Below are 24579 nucleotides of genomic sequence, written 5' to 3'. Positions count from 1 at the left end.
TTTGGTAATCCGGTACAACTCCACTATACTAAGCATACCAGGCCCTTACTCTATGCAAAGGGGCGGGCGCCGCCAGACTAAATACCACGTGCACGGCACATGAAAAAAGGGCATTACATACTGTAGTCAAAATTCATATTAGAAATACTATATTATAGCAAAATACTATTATTACTGTACATAAGTACTGAGACTGTGCAAAATATTACAAGGTGGTCATTAATAGAGAGCACGGAGGAGTAAGTAGAAGATTATACAGGCAACACCTATGAACAACCACTTTGGGGTCCATTGTTCACTGTGTCCTCTTTGATGTTGTAAATTCTTTTTCATGTCTTGTACTTGTGTGCTGATTCTAGCTTGCTTGTCTTGATAAGCCTGTCTTCTACGCAATGTTGCTTCTTCACTGAAAAGGAAAGTAATGAATTTTTACGTGAAAGAGATATATTCCACTAACCTTGTACTATGAATGTCATCACTGGTCATGAAATTTTCTGCGTTTAATGAAGAGGGTGCTTCCACAGGGGGATTCCCCTCTTCTCTTTCCTCTAAAAAAGGCTCCCTGTTATCTCGGGGAGGCAATGGTGGTGGTGGTGGAGTATCATCTTCCTTATCAGCTGGTAGTTCTGGAGTGGTACTCATGGAGTGTGAAGATGAACCACTTAAGCTAAGTGTCCTTTTTAACACAGCTGGAGGGTGATCATCCTCCTTAACTAAATCAACTTGAGGTATTTTATTAGAGTCCGAAGATCTTGGGGGCAACGGTGGAGGCTTATCTGAATCATTCTGGCCTGTTCTCTCTTCCTCACTGTCATTCTCACTTGCTACACCTTCTTCGTCTTCGTCTGAATCACTGTCTTCATCTTCATCCAGTTCTCCTTTGCATGCTCGATCTGCTCCGTGCAGGATAGCAATGTAAGAGAACCGTAGCTGATCTGGTGTTTGAATCAATCCAAGACGCTGTGTGCGCATCCGCAGTAACGTCTGCTGAATATTGATGTCTGCAGTACTTCCTGCTTTTGTTATCTGAAATTAAAAGATAAAAAATCTAACAAACACTAGTAATACCATAAGACCCTCCCGATGGTCAGTTAAAAAGCTCTAAAATCTTGTCTCAAACTCTAGCCTTCTCAACATTATTATTATTTAAATCTTATAAATCTAAATCTTACAAGTACACAAAAAATTTGAGTAGGGACCATAATCTTATAAATCTAAATCTTACAAGTACACAAAAAATTTCAACTAGAGTAGGGACCATAGCACATCGATAAAAAGTACTGAAACAAGTTGGAGTAGTCCATGATATTAAATCACAGTAAAAAAATAGTGTTATATTCCTACTGTGCTCAAGATACCATAATGGGAATGTACAGTAGGGATATAACACTTATTATTGTTTTACTGTGATTTAATATTGTGCACTACTCCAACTTGTTTCAGTACTTTTTATCGATGTGCCTTTGTTCCCTACTCACTAGTTGAAATCCTTAATTTTTTTTTGTGTTAATTTTTTATTGTAAAAATTATATGACTGGTGAACCCATGTATACCGCACCAAAAGAAAGAAATAGCGCTGTGTGCCACAGCTATCAATTATCGTCTGAAAAGTGAAGTATCCATTAAGCTTTGTTGTCAGCTATGTTCAACCCGTTACACAGCATTACGAATCAAGAACTGTTCGAAAAGCACCTATGCAATCAAAGTAGCCACAATGTAAAATACGGATGATTTCCGTTACGAAGGGAAGCCATCACATGCTGCTGCCAAATTGACACTTCTCGCTGTCAGCAAAGATGAATGGGACACAATGGAGGACACCGGAAATTCCATGAAGAGTGCATTGTACGTACTGCGGTATGCCAAAAGGCACCTCTCGGGCCAAAGTGACGTCGAATAGTGAAAAAATCCAGCCTGTAGCCTTAGCCATTATCGAGTTACGCTGGTATGAAGACATCAGCCAGTTACTCAGTCAGTAGAAAATTCCATCTAACAATAATAATTATAAAAATCCGTAGCAACTTGTTGAAAGTGTTTCGGGTTGTTTGGGCTTAGTTTTACCTAACCAATACTGCTTCATTGTTGTCAGGGAAAAGTGAGGCTGGTTTTTGGGTGATGTTTATTCATGGACCACACCCAAACCTTTGTGGTCCCTACTATACAGTACTACCATACCGTATGATAAATAGGGCTACAACCAAAATGTGGTGGTCTTTGCGCCACTATGTGAACGCACTTTTTAAAGGCCCACCCAACATTACATTTAGAATCACTAATACCACAAAATATCGTTTACCTGTGCCAAAATAACATCTACCAAAGCAAATGTTCCTGACCGACCAATCCCAGCACTGTAAAAGAGAGGGGAATTAGTTCAACACAGAGACACTGGGCAGGGCTCACCTGCAGTGGACTACACAGGGACCACAGTCTGGAGACAAAACACCGCCTCGTCGGACAGCATTTAAGAACCGTAGGAAGTCATCTGGAGTACGAGGAACGTTGAAGTCTGGCCACTTGATGTAGTGAAAGTGTTGAACTGTCTTCACCTGTTCATCACTCTACATAATGGAATGAATCATGGGAATCAGAAGTGGAGTATGCATATGCAACAATACGGGAACAAAAATGTTATTGGGGATAATGGAAGTTTTGCCTTATATTTTGGGCTTGCAATTCAAATCACTGTACATTCATTATTAAGATACGTCTAGCCACACTGACTAAAATTGACCACAACTATTGTGCACATCAATTCACAGAAGATTGTCAGCTACAGCACGGTGAAATTGTGTACAACTGTTCGACACAATTAAGGATGTAGGCAGTTACAGTTTAATAAAAACAAAAATTCAATGGTTTCTAACACATAAGCTTTAAACTATGTAGTAAGATTTATTCACACAGTATACTGTTTAAAGCTTGCTTCCCAGTTTGTGTTCTTCCATAACAGTATGTGCCACCATTTTGCTATACATTTGCATGTGATGTTGTGACATCACGACTATTTATGATACATATCAACATCACGATGTTCAGACAATCACAATTAATCCCACAATCAATATAATCTCCCAGCCACAATGATGCCAGAAAATTACCACTCTGACCACTCAACTATGTAGCCCATGCAGGTGAACACAAGGCTTGTAACACAGGGAAGTTAACAGGTACAAAATTTCTGTACATACTAACAAGCTAATACATTCCTCTTCCAGTTTATTTACACCCCTGCAAGCACGCATGCACACACGCACGCACACACAAACAAAGCCTTCAGCTGCCATGCTAAATGGTCACGTCCATTCGGTAAACCAACACTGGGACACCTACTTGTGCTGCTCAGCTAAGAGTCTGTGTAAACAAATCATCCTGGGAAGGATGTACCATATGTCACAGGTGAAATTGCAGTGCCTGAAAATGGACTTTCACAGACATGGCATTCGCTTCCACAGTTAACACCACGTACCATTACTCCCATGCGTGTGCATGCACGCACACACCAGTTACAAATTCAACGCAACAATTAAAGCCATTAACAGTAGACTCAAGTAATAGCCTGGGCCTCTATTTGAGACTGGACATAGCACAGTACCAGTACTACTGGTACTGTGCTAAATACTGTATTTCCCATCGTATAACAGCCGCATTTGAATGCCTCAATTATAAGCCAGGAGTTTCCAGCACCTTTGAAAAAAAAAATATGTCCAGTCTCAAATAGAGGCCCAGGCTATTACTTGAGTCTACTGTTAATGGCTTTAATTGTTTCCATTGTTGCTGCTGCTTCTTCATACTTGAGTTTAGAGCCTTCTGAGGTATGAAGGTACTACTAGTAATCACATGAGTAATTCGGGCAAGCCTGCGTACATACAGATCATTCATGTATGATACAACTATTTTCCAATCATTTTAAGCCTTGACTACACTTGTTTATATAGTATCACTGTTTCTATGCTTATCATTTAGTAATCCCATTCTACAAATTCGATTAAACGCTGGGCGTTGGTCGGATTTAGCACTGGAAAGCTGTCAGGCAAACAAATTAATTGATTTGTACAGAACTATTGAGAAAATAATCTACAAGCGCTGAACATATAACTGACTAACACAACAATGTAGACTGTGTTCACTATGAATCTGCGAATCCCCCCCCCCCCCCTCATATAGATTGCCCCATAATCCGTTTCTGTGTTTGAGAAGGAAGGCATATTAAGATTGTCGGTGAATTCTTTCATTGTAAATTGAATCCATGAATAGAAATGAACAAAGATTTTCCAACTACCCATGGGCAGGATTGGACTGTGGACTCACTGGTGGCTGAGTAACAGTTGTAAGGTCTCATAGTAATTGGACATAACATGACCTTGGCTTCACAATTAACTAGTCACCCTCTCACCTATAAAGCTAGCAAGTGGTTGCTAAGGTGCTAACTAATAGTATTTGAAACCAGACACCATGTTTGTTATTCCAGTATCAAGTGTACTAATATACTAAACACCTTAAGGCATGTCCACATGACAAAAATAATGCGAATTGAATCTGCATTGATTCGAATTATTCGCGTCCTCACACGGAATGTGCATTAGGGTGATTCGAATTGAAAGTTGATTACACGAATCCACCTCCACAGGTGGTTTGAATACGAATTGGCTGTGAATCGGGACTAGATACGTCATAATAATGCAGCACATGAGGGCTTGACACGTTTGCACGTGACCTTTGTAAACAACACAGGATAGAAATACCGAAGTGCTCGGTGTGATAAAAGCGCAGGGACATATGGAAGCAGTGTTTCATCATCGTATCTAGCCCTTAGAGTTTGAAAGAATAACGGTCCCATACCCATCACGCACCATCAGCAGTTTTTCGTATTCTATTCGTAGAAATCCTTCCGGTACGTTATAAACAAAAGTATAAACGTTACTACGAGCTATTCCTTTCAGTCTATCGTTAAACTTACTGTTCTCTTGGTTGGCGCAAATGAGTGTTTTCTCAACCATTTAATTATCCGTTTATCACACTAGTAAATTTAATAATGCGCATTACTCGATAATGCGTGTGGACACGTTCAATTCAGATTTAATACGCATTGCCTGAATCCGTTTTGCATCTGGTTCCTAACTCGAATTTGTGTGGACATGACTTTAGTTACATCAAACCTCATCAGTTAAGACCACTGAAAAGCATTTAAATGATTTCCAAGAAGTTAAATTGCACTTTACAATAATATGTTGAGAAGACTGGCTGAATAAAATGTTGCATATAGTACTAAGCCATTTAACCATTTGCTGGTGTTTTCAGGGCATTTGGTCCTTCCTAATAGAGTATAACAATAGCAACAATTGAGTGGATTGTTTTAATATATCACTTAAATGGGATCAACAACTATTTTGTTAATGACCTGATTATTACTTGTTGACACAAACTGTCTGCAACACAGAGACATACATTGTAATACTAACATAGCCACACGCAAATTTAAGGACTACTCCACAGCTTTTAGGTACACACCACAGATACACCACCTTACGTCACTCATGCTCAGAGTCAACATTGACAGGCGAAATGTTTCCTCCGTTTGCTGGAACTGGTTCTCAATAATGTATGGGCCAAACTGTAGACTTTGTCCCACTTCAGCTGGCCAGTATTGGAAACACTTGTTCTAGACAAATAACAAGTGAAATGAAGTAAATATTAATCACACAACAGCACACACAAACTGGCAAATATGCATACCAACTTCCACATAGCACACACAACATACCATTCCCTTTTCAATACAGCGGTTCAACATCACAATGCCTGCACAGTTCTGTTCCCATACCATCTGCCAGAAATGACTGCTTGTGTGCCCCATTGGACCCTGTATCACGTGATTAATAATCAGCTACCCTACACATAACATTATACCTGCGTCATGATGTATGACCTTTGCACAGTCTCTTCCTAGAGGACAATAAAAGGTCAAACTGGCAGGAAATAGTGACACACAAGCCACAAACCTTTACATAGTTAGCATTGATATAGTCGCAGTCAGTGTTGTTTAGCTTTACTCGTGTATCGTCGACTGAAGAAAACACTCTATATAACGCACACCCACATGCTGTCTATACGACTTACTTGGCAACACATCTCTGTAGCGATTCCGTATGATGTTCATAGGCTCCTTTGCTATCAGCTGCGTCCCAGCATTGGCTCGCGCTACCTGGTCCAATTGCTACAGCAAACACAGTGTCGTCTCGAGTAATCACCAGCGAACAATAAAGTGTGCGTGTCGCACTGACCTGAAACAAATAATACCAGCCATGCTGTTTGTCTTCGATCTCCCAGAACTCTTCCTCCATGCCTAAATTGATTACCTAATAATGCGCAAGAAAATTATTTCATACGTTGGTGGGAGTAAGATGAGATATGAACGCGGTTAGATGTTATCGCGGTAGGATATCAGGTAACTAAAAAGACACGTATAAGTTACTGGGTAGGGTAATAGCAGGTGTTAGTAGAAATGAGAATGCTTTATAATATCCCACAATCGAACGTTGTACGTTTTCTAGCGTTATGTTGCAGGCGTTGTATGTCAACTAGAAGTGTGGTGAGTGTGTATATATTTAGAATGTTTTTACCATTTATTATCAGGGTAGCCAATATGGCAGATATTCTGATAGCATACATCAACAAATTGAAAGGGTTGTTGGTAGTGGCGGTGTGACTACGTCACTGGCGGCACGTGAGCACCATGGCAAGGACGAGTCTTATCACAAATGCATACCAGCTGATGCTGTTGTTATGCCAACCAATGTAGATCATGTGAGTACAGTTGTGAGACTGTGTAACAAAGAACACATTCCGGTGATCCCGTTTGGAACTGGAACGGGATTAGAAGGTGGTGTTGGTGCCACCCATGTGAGCTGACAATATTTAACATAGTACGATTTGCTAATTGTTTGATAGGGAGGTGTGTGCATTGACCTATCAGGGCTAAATGAAGTAGTTGAAGTACATTCTGAAGATTTCTACTGCACAGTTCGGCCGGGAGTGACCAGGAAAGCTCTGAACTCGTTCATCAGAGATACAGGTCTATGGTTTCCTATTGATCCAGGAGCTGATGCCTCTCTGTGTGGAATGGCTGCAACTAGTGCCTCAGGAACCAACGCTGTTAGGTGTGTATGTATGTAATGTACCTGTATAATGTGGATGTATGAACTTGTGTAAAATTTACCCTTTCAGTAGTTCTGCATGTATGCTGTGAATTAATGATGCAATAATAAAGGCCTTCAAAAATTTTGTTCTGATAACTTATACATGTTTACCCCTAAACTTGTACATTGCAGCAATACCTTAAGCGTAGAAAGTTTCGTGGTGTATAAATTTTTGTGGATTTTGTGGTTTGCAGCTGATCCACGAAAATTAATCCATTTAGAAACTCACGTCTCAGCTCGAGCCGGCCTATATTTCCTTGTACAATTAACGCACATAGCTAATAGCTAGCTAATGCGCTACGTATGACTTGATGATGATATGTGCACCTGTTCACCAATGAATAGATACTGATGGCTTTGTTCAAGTATCTAAGACCCGTTTCCTCTGATTCCAGCAGGCTAGATTCTTTTATCAACTTTTGTGGTGAGTCACTGACCCCACCTTGGACCCCACAAAATGGTTTGCTTAGCCTAAGATAGCAAAGTACGTCAGTGTGAGCCTAAACTGTAAACCTTAAATGCGACCTTAAAGCACGAATTTTGCTTCCCGTGGCTCCTCAAGAAAATAAACTGGCTTGCCCTGCTCGCAGTCAATCATCAAGATTAAACCACGAAAATTATACCCACAAAATTTAATACACTTGCAAACCTGTCTTTGGCAAGCCACAAAAATTTTACCCACGAAATTTAATATGCTTACGGTAGTCAGCCCATAAATTCTTGGTGTCCTTTATAGAGATTCCACTGTAAATATGTTGTTTTTGCCTCTATGAAACAGTGGCATCTAAAACTGTATACTAGCTATATCCTGTGTGATTCCTGTCTTGTCAGTTAGACACGTATGTGGATTGCTAGTTGAGTGGTATAATCTTTATAAGGCTAAGCATTCTAGAGCTTTTTTGTATCACTAATTTATGTGAGATATGTTTCATATTTCATTGCTACTATGCGTGAAAAGTTAGTATGCCAAATTTAATGTGAGCGGATCTGCGAAAACCCAACATAATGGTGCATTTTTCAAATTCTTTGAATATTTATATAATCTACTTAGCCAAGTGTATGCTCTGGCCAAGTTTTAGCCTTGTATGCCAACAACTTTTGGAGTTACAGCCCTACAAAGTAGCAACTACTGAAAGATCGATTTGTACAACAAGTATTGGGAAAATAAATTACATGCACTTACAAAAATGGCTGTAACTTACAAACACAATGCAGTACAGAGTTGCAGCTTGTACCATTGTGTTCGCCATTAATAGGGGAGTCCATTACTGGGTAAGTTTTTTCTTCTATTACCATTCTTCACTACATTACAGAGAAGAAAAATTGATCACGTACGATCGTTTCGACGTGACGTAAACAAATGCCCATAACTTACTTATTCTTTAGTCTACTGCAACAAAACAAAGATTTTCCAACTCCTCTTGAGTAGGCGATTAAGATGATATTCAGGTTTTTATCATTGGACTCTTTCTTCACAAAGAACAAAGTATTTAAAAGTTTTATGAATTTTTTTTCGATTATGCAAATATTTTACCCATTGCAACCAATGGCTTATACTGAAAATTTAGGCTTGCATGGGTTTTTTGCAGATCCAGTCACATATATGCATTTATGCAATGCTGTGCTATATTTAGATACGGTACTATGAGGGAAAATGTGCTCAATCTTCAAGTTGTCCTTCCTAATGGTGATGTGCTCTATACTGGCGGGAAAGGAGGACGAGCAAAGTTAATCTTATTTCTATATAGTGCACAATTTCATTGTGCACTTATACAGGAAGTCATCAGCTGGCTATAACCTGACAAACCTGTTTGTCGGCTCTGAGGGGACACTTGGAATAATTACCGAGGCAACACTGCGGTTGTATGGTATCCCAGAAGAGGTTAGTTGTCAACTAAATCGGATAAATCTATTCACCATGGTAACCAGACAGTGTCTGCAGTGTGTCCCTTCCCAACAGCTCAAGCAGCTGTGGACACTACAGTGGAAATACTACAAGGTGGGATACCCATGGCTAAAATAGGTGAGTTGTGTGCCAGTCATGTGCAACACAGACACCTTGAGATTATGTTGAAGTGTCTTCATCAGTGAGGTGTCCTGATTTCAGGGGATATACACTAGTACAAATGGACAAGTGTCCGGATTATCTCCTTTTTCAAGGGTCCAAATGTGGGATTCAATTATGCCATATTAAGTTGAACTAAAGTGCGTACATCCTTGTTGTAGAATTCTTGGATGATTTATCAGTAAAGGCAAGCAATAGACATTTCAATCTTGGGTTGGATGAAATGCCCACACTATTTATGGAGCTACATGGCTCTGCTCTGGGGGTCCAAGAGCAAGTTGAGATGGTGTCAGAAATTGCTCAATCCAATGGTGCCCTTAAATTTGAGTGGGAGAGTGACCATGAGAAGCGTGCCAAGCTTTGGAGAGCAAGACATGAATGGTGGTATAGTGGCTTAGCCATGGAGCCTGGGAAAAAAGTGGGTCTTTATTATTTGATAACATCACAGTTCTATACAAACTTTTGTGTAGGGATTTGCCACAGATGTCTGTGTACCGATATCAAAGTTACCTCAAGTGTTGCTAGAAACTAAACAAGACCTTGAATCATCACCTTTTGTTGGTAAGAAAATCATTGCTATCTTTGGTTGGTATGTTTCACTACCGCTCTTCAGCTCCCATAATTGGACACGTTGGGGATGGAAACTTCCACAGCCTTATACTACTGGAACCTGATAATGATGAAGAATTAGCAGCTGCAAAAGAATTAGCATTCCGCATGGCTAAGTGAGGAGTTAGTATATCATGTGTAGTGCATTTGAAAGCACTTGAGTGCATTCACCAGACTTGGAATCAACCACTGTAAGCATTTGTGTGACCACTTTTACTGTTACACATTTCATTAGTGTGATGACACCTGCTTTGAGTAGAAGAATGATGTGATTTGGTCACAAAAGCATGATTTTCAGATTTACAGTGGAACCTGTACAAAACATTTGATTGTGGCTGTACAACAAAGCTTGATGGGAAGAAACTTTGGTGAAGTGGTGTTTTGCCAAACTAAAAATTTTCCAAATTGGTTGTCCAATAATAGCCATTTTCACACAAGGGCTAAGGAATGTGGTGGTTGACAATTGTGATTGCACAACATCTGGTGTCCCTTAAAATGTATTGAAGCCTATGGGAGTGAGGTAAGAAATCTTCACGGAAGCCTAAACTGTACCATTTATTCTTATTGTGAGAACGAAATTGTAATCTTCAGGTTGCTAGCATCACATTTGTGAAGATTCACTATGTTGTAAAGCGGAAAGAAGCGACTTTAGCATGGCAGAAGACTCTAGTGACTTTGTTTTCAGCACCTAGAAAGTCTACTTAGTGAGATATACCTTGTTACTACGTTTGTACAAGGCTGGGAACAATGCTATGCAAAATTTTATCGCAGAAATAGGCGATCTTTCATCGCTGTGGTTCTATCAATACTTCGTGATTATTTCACCCGTTACAGTAGGTTCAGTGGCCATGTTTGTTGCCTAACGATCCTCTATACTTATAAGAGTAAAAATACCTCACTTTAGGAAAGATGCAGCCTTTAAATCTTAAGATATCAACACAAGATCGCTGATTTCTCGATCACAACACAGAGTATCTTTCCAATTTTCACGTCATCGTTGTAGTATAGTGGCTGCTATAAAAGTACGTTCTTATAATAAGAATAAACAGTATGATTTGGGCTCCCGTAAAGTGTAAAGACCTTAGTCCCATAGGTTTCAATACATTTTAAGGCCTCCCAAAGGACACCGGATGTTGCACAATGTGTAATAAATTAGACCATACTGTGAATACTTTAGCTTGCATGGAAATGGACTAATCTGCCAAGCTTTTTCTCACCTATGTCCTATGGCAGCAAATTCACCAAAGTTTACTCCAAAAATTTCCTGCTATACAGTAAATAGGAGTCTTGTTTATTATTATAAAATGTTTCATGTAATTTTGTGATCTTTAGACGTGCAATGGCAGTTGGTGGGACATGCACAGGAGAGCATGGAATTGGACGGGGGAAGATGAAACTGCTTGAAAAGGAAGCTGGAGCTGCTGGTATAGCAACAATGAAGAACATTAAACTAGCACTAGACCCAAATGGAATAATGAACCCAGGAAAAATCATAACAATCTAAATTATTGACAATCTGATTTTTGATCATGAACACCACCAGAAATATGTATTTACATTACAGGCCTATGTAACAAGAAACAAACATGTATATATGACAGTTAATTTTAATATGTATCTGCAAAAAGGTAGCCAGTTGTGCCATTAATGGTATGGGGTGACCAATGAGTAATTCGTGGCTTGTAGGGGCATCGTTATCTGTAACATAAGTGAGGGTATAATTACATTTAAATGTCCGAGTTGTGTATTCACCTTTGCTCCAGCCTCTTGCATCTTTGATTCAAGTTTCTGTCGGTATTTCTTTGGCAAACATTGCTAAATGATGGAAGTATGTAAGGTGGTTTCTAAGTTTCATTGCATCAACCTACCATAATCTTGTCACACTGATTTCCCATTCTTTCAGTCTCAAAACCTCTCTAACAAATGAGCAGTAACTTACAAGTTAAAGTGGACATAGTTACAACTCACAGGATCTGCTATAGGTGATCCAGTCAATTCAGAGACATAGACATGTTTCAGTACAGTCCTGTTTAGAAGTACAGGTGTACAAAGTGACACAAACATGACATTAGAAAATTGTCTCACTTTTCACCCTCCTTTAGCCTTCTTCCTGTTACTCCAGTTGTTGCCAAATTATTCACTGTTAACTTGTTGACAGCTGGTGTGATAAATGCCATCGAGTTTTGATCTGGTGGAGGATCATTCTCATCCATCGGTTGTGATATAGTGGTGGCCTCCAGTGGTTCTGGTTCTGGCATAGTCTTCATTGTTTTACCCTTCTTGGTTGGTCTTCCCTGCAGAGGAGGCTAGTAAAGAAAACAACATGAGTTTCTGATCACACGATTGGTAGTGCAATTAGCACCTTTTTATGCACAAACTTCTGTCTTTGTCGTCTAACGCGTCAGAGCAAAGAAGAAGATAGTGATGGAGTGACAATTGGTGTATAACAATGACAGGGAAAAAACACCCATAAATTTAGCATTGACAATCTGAATTTAGTAATATCTTTTCTCATAAAATTACTAGTCGTTTTTCAATTTGCTGGCATATTTTCCCCACCATTGTTACAGTACCTGGTGCCATGGTCCATTTGCTCAGTCTGTCAATATTACATACAAAAAAAAAGTAATAGCTGTGACATGCATTAGTTTGGGCTTACCAATCTGGTCATCAGCTTCTGAGAGTCTCCTTCACATTCTAAAAGAATTATCACACATTTATCACTATAATTGGTGCTTAGCTATTGAGGAATAGCTAGACATCACCATAACAAAACAAACAAACATGCACGCACGCGCGCGCGCGCACACACTACACTTAACCTTACCAACAAACAACTCGTAAGGAGCATCTAGAATTACCTGTTAATCACATCAATACATCACAAGAAATACTACACTAAAGATCACTTACTGTATCAAAGGTTTGCATAGACATGATGTACTCACTGACTATTGCTGATATTTCATCTTCGATTGAGTTCAGCACCAAATGAACCTGAGCTTGTGCTACAAGTGTAAATGTGTACAGCAACAAACAACAGTGATACTCCTTATTGCTTATTGGCAGGCAGGCTGGCTATGTGGCACAAAATGTACTTACAAGAATTCATAATATAGTAGAGCTCTCTCAACTATAATATACATATTATTATGATTTGGTGAGACTATATAATTATGTGGCAAACAGGCTGCCCACTAGCCATGGAGCATGGACACAAAACCTGTTATTACATTCACTACAAGGGGGATGGGGACGGGGTGTGGGCTGTAAAAGGATTGCATGTGAGTCCAATTGGTACTGTGGAAGATATTGAAGAGGGGGATCACTGGAGGTCAGGAGAAACTTGGGAGTTCTTTAATTACAATGGTGTAAATCTTTGGGATGGGGGGGACCAGTTTTATCAGGCCATACTAATTTAAGGTTACGAATAGTTTAAAATGCGTGGGTGGAAAAAAATTACAAAACCTGCTTTAAACCAAGCAGGGATAAATAATTTCAACAACTGTGTTGTGTTAGCAATACAACTAATTGTGCTTGTTTGTTTTTACTACAGAACAACGACTGTTCTTGGGTGTGTGGTCTACAATAGAGCGATGTTTTATAAAAACACGCATAAAAAAAACCCAGACTAACAGATTACTAATTTCAACACAAGTGGCTAAACAACTAAAACATCTAGGTCCTGTGGAAGCGATATTTTAAGTTACTGGTTGTATAGACATTTTATTGAACTTTTAGTAGTTTTTTTGAGTGAAACAAGCTCTTTGAAGGCTTGTATCTGAGTCACTGGGAAGAAACACGCCAAAAACGCTTCCACAGGACCTAATAAATTTAATATACAGTATCACTATGCCCCAGAAAAGCCAATAGAACCTACAGCTTTTGCAGTATTTGGCGGCGGAAAAACATGGTAGTGACAGCTGGAGCTGAGCAGTACTTGGTTCGACAACAAATTGTAGTGTTCCACCTGCCTCAAACTACACTGTAGCTACATAAAAACATTAAATATGAAGAGCTTCACCTTCATTTAAAACGTTTCAGCTGCTAGACTGGTTTTATGGGCTTCTCAAAAAGTATCGATAGGCATTCAAAATTTTGAATGATTGCCTGTGACTATACCGTAACCTTAACATAGACCACTTGCCCTCTACTAGTGACCCGTCATGCTACAACTGGTCCCCCCGGACCAGTTACAGCAACCATACCGCCCCCCCCCCCCCCCCCCTGGACAACTTTCGCCACTACAGTTGTGCTGTAAGTGGTTGTGACTATTTTATTGGAGTATATATGACTGCTCTATTAGAGTATCTTGATCTTTACAGGTGCTAAAGTCCTTCTGAGAATAAGTTAGCCCCATTTTCTTCTAAACTTATTACTGCTTGCACATTATTTTATGAGTCTACAGCCATATTAGCATTCTTTTCAAGAGATTGTGCAATTTTATTTTTTAGGTTTGCCAAAGCCCTGGCCAGCCTCATCTGCAAAACATAGATTAATTTTGTCATGGCTTTAAGTTAGGAACATACAGGGTTTATTGGTAACTAAGACGTCTTATTTTAGACAAGTACAATGCACTGATACACAGATATAGCCTCGGATATAGCAGGAACTTTATTGGTTGCCACGGTATCAAATGCTACGACTGAGTCAGAGATGCCAACCTGTGAACAATTTAGGAGTGAGACCTCAAACACTACCAGCAATGTGGACCAGACTCAAGCGTAGCTCTAGGATTTTTGGTACTGAAGACCCCCACCCCCCCCAAAAAAGGTTGCTACATGCTCAAAGTACAGAAATAAGCACAGGTCTACTTATGAAGCAGATCAGGCGTGAGAACTAAGCTGAAAGAGTGAGAAACAGAGGGTTAGGTGTGAGATTACTAGCAAAAGAGTGAGACTCACACCTAATGCGTGAGAGTTGGCATGTCTGCTGAGCAGAGACCTCAACCTGTAAAGTGCACTAGGAGTGAGACCTGAGGTTAAAATGAGTGAGATTTGCTTGCTTATGAGTGAGATCTCGTCTTAGTAGAAAAATTCCTGTAAAAATTGCAAAATTCGCAACTTTCTTTGACTTATACCTTTTTAGCCATTAGAGCACTGTTTAGTGCTTTCCAAGAGGTTTGAAGTGAAATTAACTTACATAAGAGCTTAATTTTCCAGGAATTGCAATGCGTGAGACAACAATCCGATGAGTGTGTCTCACGCGTAATGCGTGAGAGTTGAGGTGTCTGGCTGAGTCTACATGTAATGTTAGTATATTTTCTACGTTAAAGTTGTAACTGGTTACATTGTAAACCGCTACACACCAACACACTCTGAAACAGACACGAAGCGCTTACCTTCGGTTTCCATGTTGACCCTAACCTTTCTCCATTCCCTTAACTTTGACTCATACGATCCCTTCCCGTCTGTTGTCTTCGCAGAAGTAGAAAATTGTACCGTTGGTTCCTTTTTAGTCTGTCGTTTCCTTCGTGGCATTTTGAATTTCCCGCGCAAGGCTTCAATCACGTGATGTTTATTGTTCAAGCGACTTCTTTGTGTCCTATTACATTTCGTGCAGCACAACTCGGCACAAAGGTCAGTATTTTGAAGGTCAGTGTCTCATGAAAGTCATGCACTAAATTTGTGTGAGGTCTTCACGTGATTAATCATAGCACTTAAGTACCCTTCTTTGCTCAAACGACCATCGTACAATTACTGTCACTGTCTTCGTATCTCTCCAGGCTATCCTCTTCTGAAGCTGTTATGAGCAGAAAGGTGAAAGTATGTGTGGTGGGTGCTGGGGCAGCAGGCTTGTGTGCTGCCCGACATCTCATTCGACTTCCCCAGTTATTTGAAGTGGACGTGTTTGAGCAAACAGACAACGTAGGTGGTACCTGGGTGTACACTCCAGAAACTGGAACTAGTAAAAATGGTCTACCAATTCACCAGAGCATGTACAAGAACCTTCGGTGAGTTGGATTGTATTACCAGGTGTGTGGCACATGATTATTTTGAGTCTACAGGACTAACTTGCCAAAAGAAATTATGCCCTTCTTGGACTTCCAGTTTGATCCTCATCTTCCATCTTTCATCCCTCATGCTGATATGCAGACATACCTGCAGCATTACACAGACCACTTCAACGTGATGCCCCTAATCCAGTTCAACACAGTAGTGACTAGCATTACGTCAAATGACACAAACTATACCCCAGCTCCCATTGGAGATATCCAGTTTCCAGTGGACCCAAAGGGAATACCTAACACTGGCTTCTTCTTCCATCAGTGGAAGGTTACCACCCAAGATGTGTTGAGTAAAGCCACTACTACACAGGTCTACGATGCTGTGATGATATGCAATGGGTAAGTATTATAGAAAGACTTGGAGACAGGCTACTTGTATAATAGAAACAGTTCATTTAGTCGTGCAGATATATTATTTGAGGGCTTCCATCACCTTCATGTGTAATAGGTGCAGTACCTGTAAAAAACTAGCCCATTAAGATATAGAGTGGTTGCTACAGGTACTTCTCTGTCTAATTTGTTCTCTAAACAAACAGAGCATTATGAAATAGTCCTAAACTAACTCAGCAAAATGTTGTTTGTACATGTAATCATAACTGAGTTCTAGTTATGTATGTGACAGCAAAATAGTGTAAGATAAACTCTAGTGCTTATCAGGCGACATGCATGTTACAGTGAGGTCCACATGCTTACAGTGATTGTGTTCACTGTGTGTATATATATTGTGTAGCATGCATTGATGTAATTTGTATGTAGCATGCAATATGTATGCATCTCATAAAGCTGCCTCATAGTGAGGTCACATATTTTCAGTCCTACAGGTAGCCTTATTTACGAGGTTTCACTGTGATTATGAGTTTTATCTTTATTTATAGTCACTATGTCATTCCATGGAAGTATGATGTGGCTGGTTTGGAGAATTTTCCAGCTGACAAAATTATCCACAGTCACTCGTACCGTGACCCAGCAAGCTATTGTGGCCAGACAGTACTAGTCGTGGGAGCAGGATCGTCAGGTAAAGATATTATCCTTGATGTGGCTACTGAAGCAAAGCAAGTAGTGTTGAGCAACAGGAAATCTCCAGTGGAATGTCCTCTGCCTGACAATGTGAAGCAATTTGTGGAGATTGAACATATTCAGCAAGATGGAGTTGTCCTGTTCAAAGATGGAAAGACGCTTTCACCTGATTCTATCATAATGTGTAATGGCTATGACTTCAGTTTTCCGTTCTTGGACAAGACGTGTGAGCTTACTCTAGAAGAGCGACATATGCGCCCACTGTATAAACACGTTTTCAATGCCCTACATCCATCCATGGCATTTATTGGCATCAACATAACTGTGTTGCCCTTCCCTTACTTTGACCTGCAATCCCGTTGGGTGCTTTCCGTGTGGTCAGGGCTTGCCAAACTGCCATCTGCTGATGATATGATTAAAGATTGTGATACAATCCGTCTAAAACCAAAACACAAGAAAGTGCCAAAGAAATATTACCACCAGTTAGCTGCTAAGCAGTGGGATTATTATTATGATGTGGCAACTTGTGGGGGAAATTCCCCACTCAATTATGTCATACACAGGCTGTATGATACTGTTTACGACTACCGAGCAATAGATCTAATTAACTACAAGGATTATCAGTTTACTATTACTGGACACTCTGCATTCTTGGCAGTTTCCGCTACAAAAACTCCTAAAGGTAAGATGTGCAAACAATACTCTGTAAATTTGAATGTTACTCGACAGCTTTCTCACGTGTAGCTAGTGCCAGCATCTGTTCATTGATATATACATGCACACACACACACACACACACACACACACACACACACACACACACACACACACACACACACACACACACACACACACACACACACACACACACACACACACACACACACACACACACACACACACACACACTCATCACATTTTATTTGCAGATGTTGAGGTTAAACCAAAGATCAAGATAGCAATTATTGGAGCTGGTATATCAGGATTGTGTGCTTTGAGACATTCTTGTAAATTTCTGGACCGTGTGTCTGTGACGGTGTTTGAGGAAGGTGCACAGATAAAGTCGTGGTGGGACTACCCCACAGTAAATGGGGAAAAACCGTCTGGAAATAACCTCAGGTAAAATTTAATTGTTCAGTAGTATCAACATTATCCTGTTGAATTTCTCAGCCTCAACTGCAGAATTTTTATTGTGTACACTATTTCACTTTTGTAGAACTAATTTACCAGCTGAACTGACTGGTTTTCAGGATTTTGCCTTTCAACCCAACACTGATGCATTTCCCACTCCAGCTCAAGTACTGAAGTACTTACAAAATTATTGTGAACACTATGAGTTGCTTCAACATGTGAAGTTCAATCACAGGGTGGATCATGTGAGCTTGAAGGAGGGTGGGGCTTTCTGCAAGTGGTCAGTTAAGGTCACAGATGTCATCAACAACCAAACATCCTGCGAAGAGTTTGATAATGTCTTCGTGTGTTCAGAGTAAGCAGTTAGCTCATGTTTGATGTTAGTATTATTGTATATTTTGTAGCTTATCTGAAAAGTTTGTTTGTCCACCTGAAGACTACGAACGGACACAGTACCTCACTGAATATGATGTTCAACTTAATCCACCTAAAGCTGAAATATATGCTGGTTACAAGTCTGCTTTCTCTTACCTTGATGATTCCTGTGGTTTTACTGTGGACAGCAAACGTGGAATACAACCTCTGTTTCTTCACACATTCAATGCACACCATCCCAGCATGGCATTCCTGGGTACACTCACAAATATCTCATTTGCTTATTGTGATATGCAGGCCATGTGGGTGTTGAAGGTGTGGCTGGGCTTGCAGCAGCCTCCACTGCAATCAACTGCTCAAATGCTCGAAGCGTGTGAAGAAAATGTTGCAGGTGTACGCAGCCACGTAAACTTTGTAACAATTTACAAACACTTGGCCAATTATTGTGAAGTGCAACCGGCCACTCCAGCATTTATTACAATAATACAGTTTCTTTTCAAAGACTGGAGACTTGGCAGTCAATATCGATCAACACACAAGTTCAATGTTCTGAGCTCAGAATACTGGATTGTAACTGAACCTTCATAAGGGACAGAATTGCTATATAATTATTTAACATAGATTTGCAGTATTAATTATTTTTGTGTGATTGTAAAGTACAGGTTTCATTCCACCCCTGTGCTAAACTAATGCGCTGATTCCTACGTACACCTGACTGTTTTAATAGGGTATGGGGGTATAGTGAATGCTCAGGAATGTTAACATAAATTGGCTTAGCTCTCTATTGCTGAGGAATTAAGGTAGGGGCTATCTGTCCCTTTGATTGAATATCTAAAGTAAGTTAATTAAAAATATGCTTGTGTAGAAGTACATCTAAAGGTGCTCAGATATTTTCCCCAGAAATTGGGACAGACTTCACCTCCCTAGTTATAGTGGTTACTAAGAATGGCAAGTATACTTATGATAAAGCATGTACACGTACATTACAAGTACTATGGAGTTCCATAAAAAAGAGGTGTTGACAAAAAAAAATGACAATAAGGATTGATATTTGATGAGGGTTAGTGGATGGAATCACATATGCATAGTAGAAAATGATTGTTAAAAGGGATAATTTGTTTGCGTAGGATATCATGGGCTAAACTAAAAATGGTATAAAGGCCACTTGAGTTTTTCAAGTAACAGGGTTCCACCTACTGCCACACACCCATGTAGCATTCTACGCATCACTAAATTGATTCCAGCTGTAATATATCTTTTGAAGAATATTGACACCAAATTAAAGAGGTGAAGTAACCATCCCCATCACATTCTTTAGTTGTCTAACTGTCCTATGTTTCACTCAGCACTTGTGTCATTTTCTTGTTGTTTATTCGATCCCTTTTGTAAATGTTTCTTCTGTTGTGCTAATGTGTATTTGCTTTGTTTGTGTGTACCCATATCTTTGAATGATCTCTAATCTAACGTAGGCTATGCTGTATGCGTGCATGTACATATATGTGCATGCACATAGCCCAGTGTCTACTTAACAAGATTCATATAATTATGCAATGTTAACTACCCTAATTGAACAGTCGATATGTTGTGCTTGAGTTTAAATCATGACCACTCAGTATGAATTTAAAATCATTATTAATTGGCTCATAACTAAAAACTGCTATAACAGTTATTTTTTGTAAAATAGTGTACATGTATTTACACTATTCATGACAACTGCATCTTACTCTAATGTACTCCTGTCCTTACCAGCTTCGAATTCTGGCTTCACCTCCTACCATGTTATTTCATAAATAATTACATTACCCTGGGCTGTGTATGGGTAAGTAAATAGTTACCTGTGGCCAATTGTGTGATCCTGATTTAAAATGCAGTTTACTGAAAGTGACTTTCAAGTTTTACATTTACAGGACTAACCAACCAAATGAAATTATGCATGCTGTTTGTAGATTATCAGTTTGATCCTCACCTCCCATCATTCATGTAGTGTTGAAGTATTTGAAGGATTATGCAGATCATTTTGATCTGAAGCCCCTTGTACATGTTATAACTAACATTGTCTCCAATGGCACCCATACACCACCTCCAGTTGGTGATGTGCATACAGTTTCCATTAGAGTCACGTGTGCAACCCAGAACTGGATATCAGGTAAGGGGTGGAGGGAAGGGCAAGCAGTTGTTTACAAAATGTCTAGGAATGAATTAGGCAATATTATGAGCGATTCAGGTCTCACAATCAGCTAAAATGAGAGAAGGTTTGTGGTGCAAGTCATTTTTCAGTGCCATGGAGCTGTACAGCCACATACAGGTGGCCAGAGCTCCATTAAGGCCCCAGACTGCTTGTACAGCTTGCCACTGGGCTTGGGAAAAGCAGCCAGCAAAAGCTGACCTGGCTGACTTTGACAGTGAAATTTGATAGTGTATTCATATGAATGTAGCTTTGTGTTCTCATAGAAAAAAACAAGCCTGTTGCCATGGGCAATGATAAGGCCGGTTTTCCCAGACACAGTCACCTATAATCCTGGTTGACCCTAGTGATCTGGATGATCAATCTGGTTTCATCCCACCTGGCACTGGCATTGGGTACTGTTTCTCCTATAGAACACACACTATCTATAAGATATTCTAATGGACTGGTTTTTAAAACAATATTGAGATCTGTGTGTGCTTACTCCGATAGTGACACTGATTGATATAACATTTTATGTATACACTTCTCTACTCTGTCTATAACAGATGTGGTTGGTTTGGAGAATTTTCTCTCTAGCAAAGTGATTCATAGTCACTCATATCATGACCTAGATACTTATCAAGGTAAGACGGTGCTGGTGGTAGGCTCCAAAATGTCTGCAATTGATATATCACTGGCAAAGTGATGAGTAGTAGAAAGAAGCCATTAACTTGTCCTCTGCCTGAAAATGTAAAACAGTTTGTGGAGGTTAAACAAGTCCAGCAAGATGGAGTTATTGTCTTTAAGGATGGGAAGACGCTGTTACCCAATTTCACCATTTTATGCAATGGATATGATTTTAGTTTTCCTTTTCTGGATGAAACATGCGGCTTATCACTGACAGGACAGCAAGAGGTTCCATCCTCTATACATAAACATGTCTTCAATGCAATACACCCATCCATGGCTTTCATTGGTTTCAGCACTATTATTGTATGTTTCCCTACTTTGGGTTGCAATCTTGTTGGCTACTCTCAGAGTCTCAGTATGGTCTGGAGTGGTAAAGTTACCATCTACAGAAGAAATAATTGTTGCTTGTGATCCAGAGTTTACACGACAGCAATCCGAGGGGGTGCCCATAAAAGACTCTCATTGTCTGACAGGTGGTCAGTGGGAACATTTATGCAACATGGCAAGGAATAGTGGAAGCACACCACCCTATGAAAGAGTCATCAAACTGTATAGCTACACTCCTAGAACATCGGAGAACAGATATCATTGGCTTTAAAAGCTATCAGTATGCCAAGTTGCTCCTCTTTCTTGATACTGCATGTGTCAGATTTAACTACTCCTAATAAAGGTAACAATTTTATTGTGTTGAAGTTTAATGATTTACTTGTAGGTGACAATGCAAAGCCAAAGATCAGAATAGCAATTATTGGAGCTGGTATATCATGATTGTGTTCTGTGAGACTGACATTGTTGCAAGTTTCTGGACCGTGTGCCAGTGACATTGTTTGAGGAAGGAGCACAGATAAAGTTATGGTAGGATTATCCCACAGTAAATAGGGGAAACTGAATTGTCTGAGAATACCTTAGGTAGCTAAACCACTTAGTATTGTCAATATTTATTTCTGAACTGCAGAATTTTTATTGCATTAACGTTTTTTTTCATTGTTCACTTTTGTAGCTATAACTAATTTACTAGCTGAACTGACTGGCTTTACTGAGATTTTTCCTTTTAACCCAACACTGATACATTTCCCACTCCAGCTCAAGTACTGAAGTACTTACAAGATTATTGTGAACACTATGAGCTGCTTCAGCATGTGAAGCTCAACCACAGAGTGGATCAAGTGAGGTTGAAGGAGGGTGGGGTTTTCTGTAAGTGGTCAGTCAAGGTCACAGATCTCATCGACAACTTGATCCACCTAAAGCTGAAATATATGCTGGTTACAAGTCTGCTTAATTCTCCTACCTTGATGATTCCAGTGGCTTCACTGTGGACAGCAAATGTGCAATACAACCTCTGTTTCTTCACACATTCAATGCACACCATCCCAGCATGGCATTCCTGGGTACACTTACAAATAATCTCATTTGCTTATTGTGACATGCAGGCCATGTGGATGTTGAAGGTGTAGCTGGGCTTGCAGCTTCCACTGCAATCAGAGATCAGTGCTCAGAGAGCTGGAATGTAAAGATATAATGTTGCTGGTGTACGTATAGCTATCGGGTCATTCCATGCCAAATCAACAAAAAAAATCCCGACCCCTTTGGATTTTCATGAAATTTGGCATAGACATGAACTCTAATAGGAAACTTTCTCACACCAAAATTTGGCCCATTCTATTGATCTCCCTTTAAGTTATGACCACTCCAAATTTATTTATTACAAAATACTATACTGGTTTAATAAAATGGCGATAACTTTGTCAGTGATTATCACAAAACCTTTCTGTTTAGATTGCTGATATGCTTATTAAATTCTCTTTCAAGTGATACATAATTCATTATAATTATTCAAAGGAAAAGGTCAAACCACAAAAATGTGACTTTTCCCTTTGATCTTACTTTTTTCAAAAAGGATATTTCAATTACTTTCATTTTTTGTTCAAATATTCTTCTAATGCCCTTCTTTCATGATAGTAAGTTTGAAGTTGGGATGGCAAGTAGATCATGAGTTGTGGCTATAGCACTGACAAAGTTATGGCCATTTTATTAAACCACTGTAGTATTTTGTAATAAACTTGGAGTGGTCATATCTTAAAGGGAGATCAATAGAATGGGCCAAATTTTGGTGTGAGAATGTTTCTTAATAGAGTCCATGTCTATGCCAAATTTCATGAAAATCCAAAGGGGTTGGGATTTTTTTTTGTTGATTTGGTATGGTATGACCCTATCTGGACTTAGTAACAATTTACAAACACTTGGCCAATTATTGTGAAGTGCAACCGACCACTCCAACATTTATTATCAGAGACTGGAAAGTGGAAACTAGGTAGTCAGTATCAATCAATGCACAAGTTCAATGTTTTGAGCTCAGAATACTAACCAAACCTTCATAAGGCACAGCACAATTCAGAATTGCCGTGTAATTTTGTATCTCTATTAATTTTATTATAGATTTGCAGTAGGCTATAGCAGCTATCAGCATATGATAAATTTGCAGAAGTTCCCACTAGCTAGTCCATTCTCTACTGATTGCACTTCAACATTTCTATTTCAGCAGAAATTGTCAGTAATAGACGCACCTCTTGTTCCACCATGCAGAGATACTCCACCAGCTTTTCTTTACACAGGACTTGTCTGTGACATCACTGGGCTGTCACAATGAGACCTGTGGAGCAAGCTAGGTCTCATTGTGACAGCCCAGTGACTATTGCCGTACACTTGATCTTGCAATTTCTGAAAATAGGTTGATCCCTTAAGATTACATTTTCAGCACTTTACTATCTCAGGTGGTGGTGGCACCCTGGAAAGAAAAAAGAAAGCTGGAAAGCCGGAAAGAAAAAAAAATCAGGCTGCACTGATTAGCTAGTAAGTATTAAACAGCTTGTGATTATCAATTACCACTACTGACCTCAGTCATATATAATAAATTCTCCACTCGTTTACCTGTCACTACCTGTACTTAGCTAACACACATGCTGTTCGGTCAACTTGGACTTAACCACAATTAAGAGATAACACTGATTGATTCATGCTCATTATAATCATTTACAATCACAAACACATGCAGCTGTTTCGGACTGCACTAAGGGCAACAAACTTCAGTATGTATTGTAGCTATGGCTCAGTGCAAAACCAGTTGTGGCATAATAGGTGATGTGGGGAGCATGGGGTTATTATGACATACACAGGAAAAGTTATAATACACATGACACAATTCTTAGTTGCTCTGTAAAATTAATGCAGCCAAATTGAACAAACTATGATACGAATAACAAGAATAATCTGGCATACTTCTTGTTATCACAGTCTGTTCAATTCAGCATTAATTCTACAG

General features: G+C 39.5%; 4 protein-coding genes across 8 annotated transcripts; 2 read left to right on the top strand and 2 right to left on the bottom strand.

Annotated features, from left to right (window-relative positions):
* Positions 1 to 132: 132 nt before the first annotated feature.
* LOC136262829 (tyrosine-protein phosphatase non-receptor type 2-like) lies at positions 133 to 6533 on the bottom strand. The gene is made up of 10 exons (XM_066057241.1): positions 6285 to 6533; positions 6121 to 6217; positions 6003 to 6067; positions 5911 to 5946; positions 5765 to 5863; positions 5531 to 5662; positions 2404 to 2561; positions 2297 to 2351; positions 458 to 1026; positions 133 to 406 (listed from the first exon to the last, which is right to left on the bottom strand). The coding sequence occupies exons 1-10, from the start codon at positions 6342 to 6344 to the stop codon at positions 220 to 222; spliced, it is 1458 nt and encodes a 485-aa protein (XP_065913313.1). The 5' UTR covers positions 6345 to 6533; the 3' UTR covers positions 133 to 219.
* Positions 6331 to 11504, top strand: LOC136262827 (probable D-lactate dehydrogenase, mitochondrial). 3 transcript variants are annotated; one of them, XM_066057239.1, is made up of 10 exons: positions 6331 to 6448; positions 6637 to 6903; positions 6952 to 7160; positions 8834 to 8926; positions 8976 to 9081; positions 9129 to 9222; positions 9426 to 9682; positions 9735 to 9825; positions 9878 to 9989; positions 11206 to 11504. In XM_066057239.1, the coding sequence occupies exons 2-10, from the start codon at positions 6787 to 6789 to the stop codon at positions 11375 to 11377; spliced, it is 1251 nt and encodes a 416-aa protein (XP_065913311.1). In that variant the 5' UTR covers positions 6331 to 6448; positions 6637 to 6786; the 3' UTR covers positions 11378 to 11504. The 3 variants fall into 3 exon arrangements, 2 of the variants coding, with proteins under 2 accessions (XP_065913311.1, XP_065913310.1); XR_010704345.1 differs by having other exon boundaries at positions 6369 to 6592; positions 9878 to 10064; positions 11206 to 11346; XM_066057238.1 differs by having other exon boundaries at positions 6370 to 6592.
* Positions 11375 to 15421, bottom strand: LOC136262855 (uncharacterized). Its single transcript, XM_066057280.1, has 11 exons — positions 15215 to 15421; positions 12787 to 12881; positions 12701 to 12734; positions 12533 to 12570; positions 12447 to 12472; positions 12236 to 12266; positions 11959 to 12179; positions 11842 to 11899; positions 11742 to 11789; positions 11626 to 11688; positions 11375 to 11571 (listed from the first exon to the last, which is right to left on the bottom strand). Exons 1-11 carry the CDS (start codon positions 15351 to 15353, stop codon positions 11518 to 11520), a joined length of 807 nt encoding a protein of 268 aa, XP_065913352.1. The 5' UTR covers positions 15354 to 15421; the 3' UTR covers positions 11375 to 11517.
* LOC136262812 (trimethylamine monooxygenase-like) lies at positions 15375 to 19118 on the top strand. 3 transcript variants are annotated; one of them, XM_066057220.1, is made up of 7 exons: positions 15375 to 15467; positions 15599 to 15826; positions 15881 to 16219; positions 16756 to 17579; positions 17827 to 18016; positions 18114 to 18383; positions 18433 to 19118. In XM_066057220.1, exons 2-7 carry the CDS (start codon positions 15621 to 15623, stop codon positions 18989 to 18991), a joined length of 2388 nt encoding a protein of 795 aa, XP_065913292.1. In that variant the 5' UTR covers positions 15375 to 15467; positions 15599 to 15620; the 3' UTR covers positions 18992 to 19118. The 3 variants fall into 3 exon arrangements, with proteins under 3 accessions (XP_065913292.1, XP_065913294.1, XP_065913293.1); XM_066057222.1 differs by having other exon boundaries at positions 15377 to 15452; XM_066057221.1 differs by lacking the exon at positions 15375 to 15467 and having other exon boundaries at positions 15491 to 15826.
* Positions 19119 to 24579: the final 5461 nt, after the last annotated feature.

Source organism: Dysidea avara, chromosome 8, assembly GCF_963678975.1.
Source record: "Dysidea avara chromosome 8, odDysAvar1.4, whole genome shotgun sequence".
NCBI lineage: Eukaryota > Metazoa > Porifera > Demospongiae > Dictyoceratida > Dysideidae > Dysidea > Dysidea avara.
This window is presented reverse-complemented; position numbering and strand designations above follow the sequence as displayed.